Raw genomic sequence first — 18940 nt, forward strand, 5'->3', positions numbered from 1 at the left:
GTCAATCGGAAGATTATTTGTAAGAATGCTGGAATATGTAAGTGCATTTTTTTAAATAGAATCTAGTCAAGAAGTCTAAAATAATCTACACTTGTGAAATATGTTTTGTGTTGTTCCATTTAATTATTTCAGTGAACTAGGAGTGAATAAAGTTTAATATAAATAAAAGGCAATATTTTGTCACAGATAATGCAGAATTAAAATAAAATAACAAGAAACTTTTACGTAGCACCATACATTTCCACTAACCGTCGAGTTATACATATTTACAAAAACAAATTCATTAAAATGAACTAAATATTTACATGAAGCTGATAAAGCTTAAAGTTGGATCTTCCACGGCAATTTTCAAAAGTATCTGTGCATTGTACCTACTTGAAATACTGTATAAATACCGTTATTTATTTTAATACCGTGTTTGTCAAATACTGTATTTATTTGTTAGTAAAAATGAATGAAGTCTTGCATATATTTTACAATGTGATACTTATTTCGTTTTCGGAGCTTTGTAAAGAACAAACAAAGTGAGAAAAAAATGTTTTCTTTTTATTATATTAGTATTTAAAAATGTAATCAGTCAGTTTTAAATATTTATCGAAATTAATGCACAGATACTTTTAAAGAACAATTTAAGCAAAATTTTGTAGATAGAGAGTACATTCGTGGCAAGTTTTTTTCTAAGTTTTTTTTTAACTACAAAGATTGGCATGTCTATGGCAAGAAGTGTGATAGAGTAATACAATATTTGAAGTACAATTTTATTAATATTGTAAATATTACAAATACTCTTCCATTTTGATGTCAAACCCGAAATAGGTTATTTATTATACAAAATAATTAATTAATTAAAAAATCTTCACTTTTTCGGACTCGGACGATTGCTACTTTAAAATATGATAAAAACTTCAAGTTCAAAATATTAATAACGTTGTCAAAAACAATTCATACATCAGATTTGACAGAAAAGTCGTATTCATAAATAACATGCATAAAATAAAACAGTAAAAAATAATTTTGTACGATTTACATGCAATTATTTTGATAACATTTCACATATTTATTTTTGATTTTTGACACTTTTCGAAACCACAATTAAATAATTATATTATTTACTATAACATTTTATTATCCTATTAAGTAAAATTGATTGAAAATATCGCGAACTTCGGGTAAAGTTTTATGTTTTTTAGCTCTCAAGATATACTGGTGGTCATACTTTCATGACACTAAAGTATTTTGGTTGAAAACGATCTTTCAGATGTCTCTGGCAAGTTTTCAAATATAGTATAGCTGCCATTTTTATACAGGTACTTAATATTTCGTTTGCTATTTTGTATAATAATTTTTACATCGATCTGTTTTCACCCTTCTTTCGAGATATTTTCTAAAAATTATAAATAACACAGAATTTCATAAACAGTCTGTCTTAATTCTAACATGAAATATACGTTTAGGAAAGTTATTTTGAGTTTGTAAAATTGACATGATTACAAGAAAAGAAGATAGGCAACAATGGATTTAAATATGACATAATACACTAATGACCAATTTTATCAGTTACTGATAAAGTTTCTGATAGCCTATCAGGAACATATCGCTGTCTGGAAGAAACTATAAGCAGCCTTTATCTGGTAGATAGCATTAACTATAAAAAAAACTAACTGACACTTTATCAGTAACCAGTGAAACTGAGATTGAGTCAAATAAGTGTGCATTATTATTTAAAAGAAAACTTATTCAATTCGATACAGAATAAGACAAAATTGGATATTTAAAAATCGATTCTCGAATCGCATAATCGGCCATCTTGAAATCGAATAGAGCCATTAAAATTACATTTCGTTAAAAAATACTTATAATAAAAATCACATTCTTGGAACACAAATCGCGAATATATTTAGGATTATTAATAATTCAAGTCTACATACTAAATAATAAATATACAGTTTATATGTCCTAAACGTGCATGTCATAGATATGTCATGTAAAGTTATATAGTAATAGATAATAGACAATTCAGTATGTTATGTGAACGATGTCGCCGCCTACTGACAGGAGACATTGACCCTGGAAGAGAAAATACAATACAGAAAACAAGGAATATTTAAATACCATGGAGGAGCTCGTAGCTAAGTTATAGTTAAGCAACGCTTGGCGTGGTCTGTCGTTAAGCCCCGGCTGTCATTTGCACATTTTCGGCAGTCATTACGAATATTCACAATATAGAGTGTCTAGCAACCAGTTGTATTAAAATATTGAGTATTGTGTTGCCCGGGTAACTGGGTTGAGGAGATCAGATAAGCAGCTAGATCAGATAAGAGTTTCGCTCTATGTAAAACTCTGGTACTAAGCGCCATCCGGAAGATTGCAAGCCGATCCCAATACAGTTGGGAAAAGATAGGCAAAGAAGTGGATTTCAACTAATCTTATTTATAAATTTCTACTATACTTATACTATTTCAACTAATCTAATATATGAAAATCTTCATACCTGATTTTTATGTGCATTGTCTTGAAGCATGAGCTGTCTGATATAGAAGGAGGTGAGCGCGTTACCGCCTAACGCCGCCGTGTATGCGCGTACTATTGCCATCACCTGTTGATAAGGTATGTAATATGTCGTTTTTCATTAAATCTTTACGAATAGAATAAATGGTAAAGTAACTTTGTTTTTCTGTCGCTTTTTTGTCAAAACTGTACTTGAAATTAAGTGATCAGATGGTCTAGCTAGAGCCTACAAAATAACACAGGAACTTTATATAAATCAAGGAAGGAAGGAGTCTTTATATAAATGGAATTTGTTGCTCAATTAGAAGTCAGAGCACAATTACTTATGTGGCATACACCCCTACTTCACCTCATCACCCGATGATGCTACTTTAATAGTTTCTACGCAATGACGAAAAGTTTTGCGAGAACTATTCCCTGGACCCTTGTGCAAGAAGAGACATCAAGGCGGCAAGAATCCCTCATCCCCACATCCCCATTTCCTCCTCTATAAGAAAGTGATAGTCATCAGTCACCTCGCACGTGAATGTATGCAAGAAGCCGCTGAGGCCACCAAGTTCGCGCACGGCGGTGGTCTCCCGCACGAAGAGCAGCCGCAGTGCACACAGCCGCCGGGACACGCGACCGCCGCTTATGTGGCTCAGTGTCGTTAGGGATACTGTTGTGGGGACCTGGGAGAAAGATTCGAAGCCTTAGGTACACTTGCTGTAGTAATTTGGATGTGGTTCCAAAAAGAAGTGTTAGCAGATTCATTTAACATCAACGTTTGTCAACGCCACGACTCAAATCTGGCAGACAATTTTATTATAGATCTAATTACTTATGCATTTGACTCTACCGATTCAACCACTGCACCAAATGTCGGAGTATGTCAAATACAAACTTCAAATGCAATATAGTCTTTATGCGCTGTGCCTTTATATCTAATGTTGCTCGTGTGATTGCAGAGAACATTAACCAAAGGACCATCATTATGACAAAGACATTAAACAACGCGAATATCGAAGCCTGCTTGCAACCACAGGCCCTTTTTGATTAACCAAATGAAATTCGTAAAAAGAGCCTACCTACAAAAATTACAAATTCTAGTAAAAAACGACCACAAACCTGTCCCGTAATAAATCCCTTTTCCTCCGGCACTTCAGGCGGACTTTTCACGAGCTGCTCTTCATCCAAAGCAAAGATATCATCATCAGCATCACCAGTTCCATTCCCATGGCTTCCGTGGCTTCCATGACTTCCGTGGCTTCCGTGACTTCCGTGCTGGCTTTGGGTGTGGTGGCCGTTCTCCATGCCGTTGGCTTCGGGACTGTTTGGGTCTTGGAGGGGGATGGCGGCTCCAGATACAACTAGTTGGATCTCATCCTGTGGATAATGGGTGTTTTTGGAGCAAAAATGTGTCATTTTGGCATGTGAAAAGTTTGTCGAAAATTGGTAGTTTAGGTAGGCAAGACATTTAAAGAGATTCTATTCGTGAAAATGATTATGGCAAAATTTTATTGGTAAGTTACTGGGTTAAGTGAGAACCTTTCACATAGCGGCCCAGTGTAGAAGTTGGTGGTAGACCATGGCTATGTTGGTCATTTATCTCCGGTCGTACCAGATAGCCATTTCTAAGGATTTTAAGAGAGTGCCTGATTTGTTCCCAGAGAGCACACCTGTGTCTTTAAAGAGAAAAGCCGCTGTGCTGCTGCCCGCCCCACCTGACAGCACCACACCTAGTAGTGAGGAGTGATGCTATACATGATCTCACCTCAGGCAGTTCAAGCTGGAAGCGTGGTGCCACAAGAGCGCAGGGCTGCAGGCGCCGCAGCTTGTACGCCACGCCGTCCAGCGCCCGACGCACGTGCCGCTCTACTGCGCTGCTGCCCGCCCCACCCGCCCCACCCGCCCCACCCGACAGCACTAGGCGGCCTCGCCACACCTGGGAAAGGGGAGGATAACAGTTGTTGAAGAACAGATTGGAGCTGATAGAGTGACCCCAGTCACGTGACGTATGCGAGTTTGAGGCAAGCGAGTTGCTACATAGTTACAGCTCGATGCATTAGGCAGACTGCACCACTGCAGCTCACGCGGTCAGTAAGATGAATGTTGGAACGAGAACAACTTCGGTCAGACGAAAACATTTATAGATCACTCTGTTTTTTTTTTTTGTATTTCTATAAATAAATAGAACGTCACATAAGCATAATAATCTTCAAAGCGCTATCACCACAAAAAAAAATATTAAAGTTTATGAAAGTAGTTTTTAGATAATTATTTTAATTACTAGACACATACCTGCGCAAACGCTTGCGGCGGGGCACCGATGACAGGCTTCAGTCCGTGCGTGTACACTTGCATGTTCACGTGACGCTTAGCTAATGCACGTGCCGTCTCCACCTAAGATACCAAATTCTTGTTCATTTTTGTACCCAGACGGTTTCGAAATTAAAAACCGATTTTAATTGATATTTCACTGTTGGGAAGCTCATCTACTAAGTAACTTAGGATACATTTTGTCCATGTACAGGAAATAGTACATAAAAATGAAAACTGAAACTCTGACAACATAAATCTTTGTTTGTTGAAGTTGGTCAAAACCCTATCCACTAAAAAATTACATCTATAAATCCCCCCAACACAGCTATGATTTTCTTTAGTTTACTTACATCTTCAGCCTCATCTAACTCCAGTACGCATGCGTCCTTATCGGCACACAGGTCTAGCGCCGGCGCATCCTCACCCTCCACTTCCGGTAATACTCCATTTGTGTTGTGTTCTACACCTGATGACATTATGTGACACTTCAATTAGAAGTGCTGTTTACAGCGAAAATATATTACCCTGGTGGGTAATTTATACCTTTGAGCCGTTTGGGGTTTAAACCCCTCGGGCCGTGGGTCTAAGGGCTCATGTACTACATGGTATAAAGATCAGGCCAACCGATTTTTATTTTGGTCAAAAAGTGAGCATTGCCATCCAACGTGGCAATGCTGCCAGCCTTTTGGGTGCACTCTCGGTGGGCATGAGGAGTTATTTTCTTAGTGAGTTCTGCGTAAGTTGTATGTTTCCGTAAATGTCTGGGAAAGTCCTTTTCCCCCCATTCTTTACCTTAGTTTTAGTTTTTGTTCAAATGTTATATATGTGTTTTCTGTCTCATTTCATATTTTTTACCAAAACAAAATTAATTATTTAGGGTTTGATCCTTTTAAATTGTAAGTCAGTGGCCGATTCCTGTTTGGCTACAATTTGCAAAATACATACCGACATCAAAACCGTTCGCCGCTCGGTTTGCTGTGAACGAGTCCCACAGTGCTTTCTGTATTTCTAATGCATCTTTGTCTTTTTCTGACGCCTGAAAACAAAAGGTTTAGTTAAACGACGAAAATATTATAAGAAATCAATAAGTTTAATATCATATTTATTTGTCCCAGTACAAAACATATTATGGAGATATTCTGAGAATTTAAGGAAATACAGATTACTGAAACTTTCTCCACGACAAAAATAACCAGCATCTTTATCTACCTAACCTTTACCCAAATATGTTGGGGCCGGATTGCAGTCTAACCAAGACTGCGTGCAACTGAGTACCTACCAGTGTTCTACATGGCTCCATGTGCCTATCTGATTTATCCTCAACCCAATTAATCAAGCAACCCTAAAAGGCACCAATACAAGAATAAATTAAAAATAAATAAAGGATATTTTTACATTACCTTAATTCTAGGCGGCGTAGGTGGCGGTAAGGCGGCCAGTCTACACGCCGTCCCGCTCGCGAGAGCCATGACACATCGCTCGCCTATCGATATTTGTGTCTGCAGAGAGAATAACGCGTTCGCACCCTGTGGAGATAGAAACGTATTATTTTAAGATAACAGATATGTTAATAAATCAAAATACTTGGTTAACGCAACAAGCAACATGTCTATATTAATAGCTACTGGGTAGGTTAACAAACTTCAGGTGTATTGAAATGTATAATACACTACTGCTGATCAGTCCATGAAAGGTTGTGATGAGTGTCTGTATTGATAAATTATGTTTGGTTTACCAAAATATATCAAAACTGTCTTGAAAATATAATTAAAAAAAAAGACGATTAGTTTAGAAGATATTATTTTGAGTACATGTTTTAGTAACTGACCTGCATCCTAAGCTTGGCTAGCAGCAATTTGTGCAGTTCATACTCTAAGAAGGGAAGCTGATCGGAGATGTCTCTCGCGCCCGGCTCTGAAGTGGGAGGTGCTCTTCTAACTCTCGCCGCTAAGAAGATAGATAAAAGAGATTAGTAAAAGTGAAAAATAATAAGCTCAGTACATATTTAAAATAAAACCTTCCGTTTCGTCCGGGGTAATGAGAAAGCAACATACTCATATTAATTTTCATAATTTTCTAGAGCGGTATTTTCTTTTACCCTTTTTTTAAACTAATATTGATTTATTCAAAGTTTTAGGTTCAAAACTAATAGCATTTTTATTTATTTTTCAGTGGAAATATTGTTTTCAATAACATAAATATCCTAAGTGCATTATAACGTAGGTATACTCACCGACGGCTGTGAGCGTGACGGCTTTAGCGTATGAAGTCAACTTGCTGGGCTTTGAGCAGGTCGCTAGTAATACTGTGGGCACTCGAGCTCTCCTGTTTAATAGCAAATAATATTAATATTTATACCTACTATAAATAATAAGACGTCGATGATAACTAGATAGAAACTGGAGCGTCATGTAAGACAATGTTCCTCTTTAGCGGTAGGACATTCACTTAAGCATTCACAGACTTTCAAAAATGGGACTGGTAGGTAATTTTTATCAACAATAATTTATTAATTTACAGAACAGTATACTTAGCCACCAACGACCACATTTTGATGCATGACATTTAATCAACAGAAACATCATTTTTCTTTTCTTTTTTAAATACGTATGTCAAAAACTGGTCAATAATTTTGCCAAGCGGTACAACATACCTACAGCCGCCGCAGGTAGACAACTCCGCGCGATAGGGTCCGGCGCCGGGCGAGTACGGCACGTGCGCCATACTACACCATTCGGTTTCACCATCGTCTATCGTGTTCTTAGAGCCTGAGGTTGCTGTAACCAAGTAAAATAAAAGGGTTACATTGTCAATAAAATGGTTATATACAGTTTGTATGTATTGATACATACAGTAACAGCATGCGAAGATCATGTAGAATCGCAAAGACAAATGAGGATAAAATGACAATTAAAATGCTACATGGTGTTCACATTTACAAATTGGTTTATATTTTGGTACAAAGTTACAAAGAAATAAATCAATCATCGTAATCGGACGTAGGCCTCCTCCAAATCTTTCCATTTCTGCCTCTGCCTCTCTCCTTGCCACTTTCATCATCAATTTTTATTACAAAAAATAAAAATCTTCTGAACTCTCTTATGTACTGTCTTATGTACTCGCTTATGTAATCTCTTATGTACTGTCTTATGTAATCTCTTATGTACTGTCTGATGTAATCTATTATATACTGTTTTATGTACTGTCTTATATACTCTCTTGTGTACTGTCTTATGTACTCTCTTATGTACTGTCTTATGTACTGTATTATGTACTCTCTTATGTACTGTCTTATGTACTCGCTTATGTAATCTCTTATGTACTATCTTATATACTCTCTTATGTACTGTCTTATGTACTCTCTTATGTACTGTCTTATGTACTCTCTTATGTACTGTCTTATGTAATCTCTTATATACTCTCTTATGTACTGTCTTATGTACTCTCTTATGTACTGTCTTATGTACTCTCTTATGTACTGTCTTATGTAATCTCTTATGTACTCTCTTATGTACTCTCTTATATACTGTCTAATGTACTGTCTTATGTACTCTCTTATGTACTCGCTTATGTAATCTCTTATGTACTGTCTTATGTACTCTCTTATATACTATCTTATGTACTGTCTTATGTAATCTATTATGTACTGTCTTATGTACTCTCTTGTGTACTGTCCTATGTACTCTCTTATATACTGTCTTATGTTCTGTCTTATGTACTCTCTTCTATACTCTCTAATGTACTGTCTTATGAACTCTCTTATGTACCGTCTTATGTAATCTCTTATGTACTCTCTTATATACTCTCTTATGTACTGTCTTATATACTCTCTTATGTACTGTCTTATGTACTCGCTTATGTAATCTCTTATGTACTGTCTTATATACTCTCTAATGTACTGTCTTATGAACTCTCTTATGTACTGTCTTATGTAATCTCTTATGTACTGTCTTATGTACTCTCTTATTTGCTGTCTTATGTAATCTCTTATGTACTGTCTTATGTTACAGTGTTATGTACAGTCTTATGATGTACTGTCTTATGTACTCTCTTATGTACTGTCTTATGTAATCTCTTATGTACTGTCTTATGTACTCTCTTATATACTCTCTAATGTACTCTCTTATGTACTCGCTTATGTAATCTCTTATGTACTCTCTTATATACTCTCTTATGTACTGTCTTATGTACTCTCTTATGTACTGTCTTATGTACTCGCTTATGTAATCTCTTATGTACTGTCTTATGTACTCTCTTATATACTCTCTTATGTACTGTCTTATGTAATCTATTATGTACTGTCTTATGTACTCTCTTATTTGCTGTCTTATGTAATCTCTTATGTACTGTCTTATGTACTCTCTTATGTACTGTCTTATGTAATCTCTTATGTACTGTCTTATGTACTCTCTTATATACTCTCTAATGTACTCTCTTATGTACTGTCTTATGTAATCTCTTATGTACTGTCTTATGTACTCGCTTATGTAATCTCTTATGTACTGTCTTATGTACTCTCTTATATACTCTCTTATGTACTGTCTTATGTAATCTATTATGTACTGTCTTATGTACTCTTTGTGTACTGTCCTATGTACTCTCTTATGTACTGTCTTATGTTCTGTCTTATGTACTCTCTTATATACTCTCTAATGTACTGTCTTATGAACTCTCTTATGTACTGTCTTATGTACTGTCTTATGTACTCGCTTATGTAATCTCTTATGTACTGTCTTATGAACTCTCTTATGTACCGTCTTATGTAATCTCTTATGTACTCTCTTATGTACTCTCTTATATACTCTCTTATGTACTGTCTTATGTACTCTCTTATGTACTGTCTTATGTACTCGCTTATGTAATCTCTTATGTACTGTCTTATATACTCTCTAATGTACTGTCTTATGAACTCTCTTATGTACTGTCTTATGTAATCTCTTATGTACTCTCTTATGTACTCTCTTATGTACTGTCTTATGTACTGTCTTATGAACTCTCGTATGTACTGTCTTATGTACTCGCTTATGTAATCTCTTATGTACTGTCTTATGTACTATCTTATGTACTCTCTTATGTACTGTCTTATGTACTCTCTTATGTACTGTCTTATATACTCTCTAATGTACTGTCTTATGAACTCTCTTATGTACTGTCTTATGTACTCTCTTATATACTCTCTTATGTACTGTCTTATGTAATCTATTATGTACTGTCTTATGTACTGTCTTATGTACTCGCTTATGTAATCTCTTATGTACTGTCTTATGAACTCTCTTATGTACCGTCTTATGTAATCTCTTATGTACTCTCTTATGTACTCTCTTATATACTCTCTTATGTACTGTCTTATGTACTCTCTTATGTACTGTCTTATGTACTCGCTTATGTAATCTCTTATGTACTGTCTTATATACTCTCTAATGTACTGTCTTATGAACTCTCTTATGTACTGTCTTATGTAATCTCTTATGTACTCTCTTATGTACTGTCTTATGTACTGTCTTATGAACTCTCGTATGTACTGTCTTATGTACTCGCTTATGTAATCTCTTATGTACTGTCTTATGTACTATCTTATGTACTCTCTTATGTACTGTCTTATGTACTCTCTTATGTACTGTCTTATGTACTGTCTTATGAACTGTCTTATATACTCTCTAATGTACTGTCTTATGAACTCTCTTATGTACTGTCTTATGTACTATCTTATATACTCTCTTATGTACTGTCTTATGTACTCTCTTATGTACTGTCTTATGTAATCTCTTATGCACTCTCTTATATACTCTCTAATGTACTGTCTTATGTAATCTCTTATGTACTCTCTTATGTACTCTCTTATGTACTGTCTTATGTACTCTCTTGTGTACTGTCCTATGTACTCTCTTATATACTGTCTTATGTTCTGTCTTATGTACTCTCTTATATACTCTCTAATGTACTGTCTTATGAACTCTCTTATGTTCCGTCTTATGTAATCTCTTATGTACTCTCTTATGTACTCTCTTATATACTCTCTTATGTACTATCGATAGTCGATGGTCGGCATTTTATCGACATAGCCCTCCGCACTAACACCTATGCAATCGCGGTGTGCAAGCGCACTCACACGTACGCCAGTCAGGACCACGCCTCGACGCGGAGCGCATGCTTGTCGCTTTAATATTTCTAACGCTTGCAATCACATGTATGCTTTCCCTATTGTGCCTTCTGTTTAAACTGTATGCAAATTATATGCTGTGAAATAGTGAGTGGATATTTATTCGAGCAACCAATCAACTCGTGCACACATCCAACAACTATACTGGTGACCCCGTGAAGAGCTATGGAAGGGAATGCAGCAAAGGAGCCACGAGGCGCGGCAACGTCACCGCTGCCCGGCACTAGTGATGGGGTGATGTCGATCGACCCGAGCAACGTGTTCAAAGTCGGCGTACGAGTGCCTCCGTTTTGGGCTGAAGAGCCGGAAATTTGGTTCGCACAGATCGAGGGACAATTTAGCATAGCAGGTATTACTAGTGACGTTACCAAATTTAATTATGTCATCGGTCATCTCGAGAATCAGTACACCCGAGACATAAAGGACATTATTATTAACCCGCTTGCTGCTAATAAATACGAGAAGCTGAAGACCGAGCTGATCAAGCGACTCACCGCGTCCAATGAGAAGAAGATCAAACAGTTGTTGATGCATGAGGAGCTTGGTGATCGCAAGCCCTCTCAGTTCCTTCGCCACCTAAAAAGCCTGGCAGGTCTTAATGTCCCCGACGATTTCTTGCGGACGATATGGGTTAGCCGCCTACCACATGGCATCCAGACGGTGCTCGCAGGTCAGCCAGTAACAGCTGCTCTCGAAGACTTAGCTGACTTAGCCGATCGAGTGAACGACCTGTCTTCCCGTGTGGTGAGTGGTGTCCCTAGCTCCGTCCTGAGTGAACTAACTAGGGAGATTGCTGAGCTTCGTCGACAGTTCCAGCAATTGTCTGCTCGAAACAGCCGTTCGCGCTCCGGTTCTACCAGAAACACTCGCAGAAGTTCGAGGCAGCGCTCTCTATCGAACTACAGAAAATTCCCAATCTGCTGGTACCACAACAAGTTCGGAGATAAAGCCAGCAAGTGTACCCCGCCCTGTGACTACCGGTCGGGAAACTCCAAAGGCGGTCGGTAATGGCGACTGACGATTGCCCTTTGTCTGCTAGTGGTCGCCTGTTTGTCACTGACCGATCTTCGAAGACGCAGTTCCTGGTCGACACAGGGAGCGACCTCTGCGTGTTCCCACGGTCAGCGCTTCATGATCGTCGTGCGCGTACGGACTACAGTTTGTGTGCTGCTAACGGGTCTAGCATAGCTACCTACGGCTGTATCAATTTAGATTTAGATTTTGGTTTACGTAGATCTTTCCAATGGCGTTTCATCGTAGCCGATGTAACAAAACCTATAATAGGCGTGGATTTTTTGAATTTTTATAGCCTTATAGTTGACTGTCGTAATAAACGCCTAATTGATAATGTCACTTCTATGTCTACGATTGCTGCTGTAGCTAATTGTAAAAATATTTTTTCTGTGAAGGTCGTGACTGGTGAGACTCGGTATCACGAAATTCTCAACGACTTCCCTGAAATTACTCGACCAGCTGGTAAGCCACACACCACACCACACCAAACTGTACACCACATACGCACGACACCAGGCCCTCCAGTTTGCTCCCCACCTCGCCGTCTAGCACCGGATAAGCTGAAGATTGCCCAAAAGGAATTTCAGTCTATGCTGGCCCTTGGTACAGCTAGACCTTCTGAGAGCCCGTGGTCTTCACCTCTTCACCTGGCGCCGAAGAAGAACAACGGCTGGCGTCCTTGTGGAGACTACCGTAAGTTGAATGCCCGTACCGTGCCTGATAGGTATCCGATTAAGCATATACACGACTTTACCCATAGTATAGCTGGGTGTAAAGTATTTAGTACGCTCGATTTAGAGAAAGCATATAATCAGATACCTGTCAGTCCCGAGGACATTCCTAAGACCGCCATCACAACACCATTCGGTTTATTTGAATTTCCTTTTATGACATTCGGTCTTAGGAATGCAGGCCAAACTTTTCAGCGGTTCGTAGACGAGATGACGAGAGGACTAGACTTCGTATACTGCTATCTCGACGATTTTCTCGTGTTCTCTAGAAGCCCGGAGGAGCATGAGGATCATCTGCGTCAGATCTTCAACAGGCTGAAGGAATACGGCATGTTGGTGAACACCGCAAAGTGCGTTTTCGGTATGGAGGAGGTAACGTTCCTAGGCTATCGCATTTCTGAGAGCGGTTCTAGGCCACTTGACGCCAAGGTTCAGGCGGTCAAGGATTTTCCCCCTCCAACCAATGTTCGCCAGCTAAGGGGTTTCCTGGGGATGATAAATTTTTACAGGAGATTTCTTCCCCACGCAGCCGAAATTCAAGCCCCACTTCACGCGTTGTTAGCAGGTCCCGTCAAAGGTTCTAAGCCAATCACTTTGACAGTAGACGAACTGGCTGCTTTCGAGGCTTGCAAGGAGAGTCTGGCCAATGCTGCTCTACTGTCCCATCCGGACTGCTCAGCGCAACTTGCAGTTGTGACAGACGCCTCCGATAAGGCCATCGGAGCAGTCTTACAGCAATTCAAGGAGGATGCGTGGCAGCCCTTGGCTTTCTTTTCAAGAAAATTGAGCCCTTCACAGGTGAAATACTCACCATATGACAGGGAGCTTCTAGCAATATATGAAGCCATTAAATATTTCAGGCACATGCTAGAAGCTCGCCATTTTATTGTCTATACTGACCATAAGCCGATCAGTTTTGCCTTCGCCGAGAGGAAGAATAACTGTTCGCCCAGGCAGTATAGGCACTTGGACTTCATTTCGCAATTCACGACCGATATCCGCCACATTTCTGGAAAGGACAATGTGGTTGCCGATACCTTGTCGCGAATTGAAGAGCTAGCAGAGCCCGTAGACCTCGAGAAACTAGCTCAAGCTCAGACTTCTGACTCAGAACTCTGCAAGCTTTTGAGTGAAGGTTCTTCTCTGCGGCTCAAACAGTTGAATGTCCCCGGAAGTCGAATTCCCCTGTACTGCGACGTAAGTACTCCAGCTTCCAGGCCATATGTCCCAGAATTGTTCCGCAAGCCAGTTTTCGACAGCTTGCATTCCCTAAGCCACCCGGGGGCCGCCGCGTCAGCCAAGTTAATAGCCGAGCGGTTCGTATGGCCAGGCGTCAGAAAGGACTGCAGGAACTGGGCGCGTGCTTGCGTACCGTGTCAGAGGGCTAAAGTTAATCGCCACGTGACTTCCCCTCTCGGCACATATAACCTACCGCGCGCTCGGTTCAAGCAGATTCATATCGACCTGGTGGGTCCCCTCCCACTTTCTGAAGGTTATCGGTACTGTTTAACAGCCGTGGATAGATTTACACGGTGGCCCGAAGCAGTACCGATACAAGATATCACGGCAGAAACCGTAGCCAAGGCGTTGCTGTCCACTTGGATATCTCGATTTGGTTGCCCGACAGACATTGTAACCGACCGTGGTCGCCAATTCGAATCGGCCTTGTTCCAATGTCTGTTGAAGATAGCCGGTTTCGAGCATAAGCGGACAACAGCCTACCATCCGGCTTGCAACGGCTTGGTCGAACGCTTCCACCGTCAGCTAAAGGCCGCGATTGTCTGCCATGCTAACGATAGGTGGACGGAATCATTGCCATGGGTTTTATTAGGGGTAAGATCAGCCTTCAAGGAAGATCTCCAAGCCTCATCAGCGGAACTGGTGTACGGGGAGCCGCTAAGATTACCCGGCGAATTTTTTGAGTCTACTGTCAACGGTACAGCAGACACAGCCGAATTTACGGCAAGGCTCAGAAACTTCGCCGAGAAATTGCGACCTGCACCAGCTTCACGACACTGCAAGCCAAAAATATTCATATACAAGGAGTTAGAAACCTGCAATCACGTTTTCCTTCGTGAAGACGCATTGCGTGGTGCTCTCCAGCCTGCCTATTCTGGGCCATACAAAGTCGTCGCTCGAGGAGACAAGATTTTTAAATTGTTAGTGAAAAATAAGGAAGTTACAGTGTCCATTGACCGACTGAAGCCCGCATTCATTTTATCCCACCAGGTGGAGAAACCCCCATTGGACGCACCGCCAAGTTATACAACACGTTCTGGGAGGCGAGTTAAATTTACCGACTATTATCGCCCTTGACGGTCTCTGGAGGGGGGTGGTGTAGCCTACTTCACACATATTTAATTTATTTACATAATATTTATATACATCTTAAACCTAAAATTTCAAACTACACAATCAAAAACACACAATTTATATAATATATACATATATACAATTATCTATTTACATATAAACAACATCACTACACTCACATGCATACTACCTTAACAGTTGGTCGGGTAAAGAAGATGGATCAAAATTGCCCCACGTCCTATAACAATGTGACGTATCTCAAAAAAAAGATAAAAATGTTTAAAAAAATATAGCATACTCTCTAATTCTTTTTTTTTACACCCTCATACGAAAAAAATGCTTTAAAAATTGTTCAGGCGCTGTTATGAAAACATCGTTAATAGGACTATTTATGGGCTATTTTATTAAATTATTTATTTGTTTGATAGGGTATACCTCACAGGTGGTCCCATAATCATCAGGTCAGGATCTGAGGATGGAAACCCTGAGAAATCCAGGGCAACTTTTTAAAGTTGCAGGCATGCGCGGGATAAAAACGTGACTATAAGGTGTATGTCTTATAACAATATGCAACAGTGAAGGTTTGGAGCTGACCTGATGATGGAGACGAACGAAGTTCGAGGGAACTCGACAACTGAATATGTAAACTACCTCGTGTTTGGGCTTATATTATTTGTATTGAATAGAACTTTGCAACAGTGAAGGTTTACATCTGACTTGATGATGGAGACCAGAGAAAGTCGAGGGAACTCGACAACTGAATATGTGAACTACCTCGTGTTTGGGCTTATATTATTCGTATTAATGAGAACTTTCCACTTATGCGGATAGTGACAACTGTGCTTGTCACTGAAAAGCCAAAAAAAAAACTTTTTACAATAAAATAAAACGGACTCCCAAAAACACTGAAAAGCAAAAAAAAATACTATTCTTTGGAGCATCGGCTTAGGTACATCCATTAGACACCGACTCTTGAGGTAGTTCACATATTCAGTTGCCGAGTTCCCTCGACTTTCTCTGGTCTCCATCATCGGATCAGCTCCAAACCTTCACTGTTGCAAAGGTTTATTCAATACAAATAATATAAGCCCAATCACGAGGTAGTTTACATATTCAGTTGTCGAGTTCCCTGGACCTTCTTTCGTCTCCATCATCAGGTCAGCTCCAAATCTTCACTGTTACATAGTGTTATAAGACATACACCTTATAGTCAAGTTTTTATCCTGCGTATGGCTGCCACTTTAAAAAGTTGCCCTGGATTTCTCAGGGTTTCCGTCATCAGATCCTGACCTGATGATTATGGGACCACCTGTGAGGTATACCCTATCAAACAAATAAATAATTTAATAAAATAGTCCATAAATAGTCCTATTAACAATTTTTAAAGCATTTTTTTCGTATGAAGGTGTAAAAAAAAAGAATTAGAGAGTATGCTATATTTTTTTAAACATTTTTATCTTTTTTTTGAGATACGTCACATTGTTATAGGACGTGGGGCAATTTTGTATGGACTGTGATCCGTCTTCTTTATCGATAGTCGATGGTCGGCATTTTATCGACATAGCCCTCCGCACTAACACCTATGCAATCGCGGTGTGCAAGCGCACTCACACGTACGCCAGTCAGGACCACGCCTCGACGCGGAGCGCATGCTTGTCGCTTTAATATTTCTAACGCTTGCAATCACATGTATGCTTTCCCTATTGTGCCTTCTGTTTAAACTGTATGCAAATTATATGCTGTGAAATAGTGAGTGGATATTTATTCGAGCAACCAACCAACTCGTGCACACATCCAACAACTATACTCTCTTATGTACTGTCTTATGTACTCTCTTATGTACTCGCTTATGTAATCTCTTATGTACTGTCTTATATACTCTCTAATGTACTGTCTTATGAACTCTCTTATGTACTGTCTTATGTAATCTCTTATGTACTGTCTTATGTATGGATGGATGGAGAGGAAGAGGAAGACCTAAGAAAAGATGGATGGATTGCCTGATAGATGACATGAATAAGAAGGGAGTGATTGGCAATATGACGAGTGACGGGGAAAACGGAAGCGGGGCAGGCAGAAAAAGAAAAATCTTACCTGAGTTAGGTTCGGGCTCAGCATTAAAGTCACAGTCTAAATTAATGACAGCTGCCGTTCCCGAAGCAGACAGCACGCACACATCCTCACTGCAAATGAAATACAGTTTCAGGCAAGCAAATCGTAGTTAACGGTGTATATTGTTTTTGTAAATTAAGAATTATTTAATGCGCTGTATCTTACTGAATTATGTTTTTTTTTTAAACGAAAAACTTGGTACAGTTTCCGTAAAACTCGATGTCATTCGGGTGTGCTTACACGGTGCAAAGTAGCTTGCGTATGTTGAGGCACATGCGCAGGTTACTTGCATTTTAAAAACGTGCGGGTCCAGCGACTCGCGCATGTACCAGAGCAAAATACCCACCCGCGTGCTCTGTTGCGTGCGCGAGGGCCACGTGACGCATGTTAACTTGCTCCAGCTACATGCACCATTTACACATCCATCCGCATCCTCCGAGCCTTTTTCCCAACCATGTTGGGGTCGGCTTCCAGTCTAACCGGATTCAGCTGAGTACCAATGCTTTACAAGAAGCGACTGCCTATCTGACCTCCTCAACCCAGTTACCCGGGCAACCCGATACCCCTCGGCTAGACATGCACCATTTACACGGTGGAATTTAGGTTGAAGTTTTAGGTGCCGCCCTCGCTGTCGTCCAACAGCTGCACATGAGTACTCACCAGATGGCGGTAGTCTCGGTGTATGCGATGACGGCGTTGCAGCGCAGCGCTCGCGCATGCGCACGCAGCTCGGTGCGCAGCTCGGCCCACCACGCCGCGCGAGCGCTGCCCTCGCCGCCGTCCGCCAGCTTCACGGAGCGGGCGCAGACTGTGCCGCCTGAGGGACACCGGTCAAATTAGGTGGGTCAAGAATAGTGCCGTAAAGACCCCGTAAACAGGTGTGAACATTCACCGTCCATAGTCACATGTGGACAGTTTTCACGGGGTTCAGGCACAATCACGCCACGATCAGTGTCGGTTTACCGTGAAGTCGCGCGTGAATTCACGGCACTAATGTGGACCCGCCATAAAATATAATATGATAACGAAAATACAACACGTTTCAATTTAATGTTATGTCGCTTTTGAACTGTGTTGAAACTTTTGACTTGTACATTCTAGACATTCTAGTATTGATTGTAACCGAGACTTTAATACTCGCATAAAAAAAAAACAAACTTTAAATACAAAAAAAAATATGTATGTTATGATATCACCGAATATTTACCTAAAACAGAATATTTAGTTTTTGTCCCACCCATAAATGTAAAGCGTGAAAATTAAATTAGACTTGTTATCGAATGGCTCTGTACTGTCAAAGGCCTAACTCTTTGACTGACCATCTATTTTAACTAATAGGCTACGATATACGTACCAAGATGCACAATAAACCCGGGCGGGTACTCCGTCATGGTCAGGAATGGATACTCCAGCATGTCAAGGTTGTTGCTGTTCATGGACGGCCGCAAGATGGCGCCGCCGCCGCTGCCGACGTTCCCGGCTGACGTGTTCAGTGATCCGCCTAGAATTTGCTGTGATTAGACCTAATTCACTTTGGAACAAGACGCCAAATGAAGATAGCCATAAAAGGAGATTATCACAATAAAAAGACAACGTGGACAAAATAGTGTCATTTTATTTGGATTTTTATTTAAAAGGAATAACAAACAGTAGTATATTACACAGTAGGCACACAATATCATGGTTCATGGTCATGGTTGTGCCTAATAAGGCCAGTATCATGTTTGACTGCTCACTGATTTTCAACTGTTTACTAGATATTGGTCAGTCTTTACCTGTAGACCTACTTCCTAACTTAAAT

General features: G+C 39.9%; 1 protein-coding gene across 1 annotated transcript in view; it reads right to left on the reverse strand.

The window, feature by feature from the left end:
* Positions 1–161: 161 nt before the first annotated feature.
* LOC124640560 overlaps positions 162–18940 on the reverse strand; it is a 31508-nt gene continuing 12729 nt past the window's right edge. Inside the window, exons 8-22 of the mRNA XM_047178362.1 lie at positions 18494–18640; positions 17800–17956; positions 17122–17210; positions 7463–7586; positions 7043–7134; positions 6638–6756; positions 6210–6335; positions 5755–5845; positions 5160–5275; positions 4789–4890; positions 4262–4432; positions 3616–3873; positions 3024–3179; positions 2492–2596; positions 162–2067 (exon numbers count right to left, since the gene is read on the reverse strand). Coding sequence (XP_047034318.1) covers positions 2017–2067; positions 2492–2596; positions 3024–3179; positions 3616–3873; positions 4262–4432; positions 4789–4890; positions 5160–5275; positions 5755–5845; positions 6210–6335; positions 6638–6756; positions 7043–7134; positions 7463–7586; positions 17122–17210; positions 17800–17956; positions 18494–18640 — 1904 coding nt within the window. The 3' untranslated portion in view covers positions 162–2016. The remainder of the gene's footprint in view (positions 2068–2491; positions 2597–3023; positions 3180–3615; positions 3874–4261; positions 4433–4788; positions 4891–5159; positions 5276–5754; positions 5846–6209; positions 6336–6637; positions 6757–7042; positions 7135–7462; positions 7587–17121; positions 17211–17799; positions 17957–18493; positions 18641–18940) is intronic.

This window comes from Helicoverpa zea, chromosome 21 (genome assembly GCF_022581195.2).
Source record: "Helicoverpa zea isolate HzStark_Cry1AcR chromosome 21, ilHelZeax1.1, whole genome shotgun sequence".
Lineage (NCBI taxonomy): Eukaryota > Metazoa > Arthropoda > Insecta > Lepidoptera > Noctuidae > Helicoverpa > Helicoverpa zea.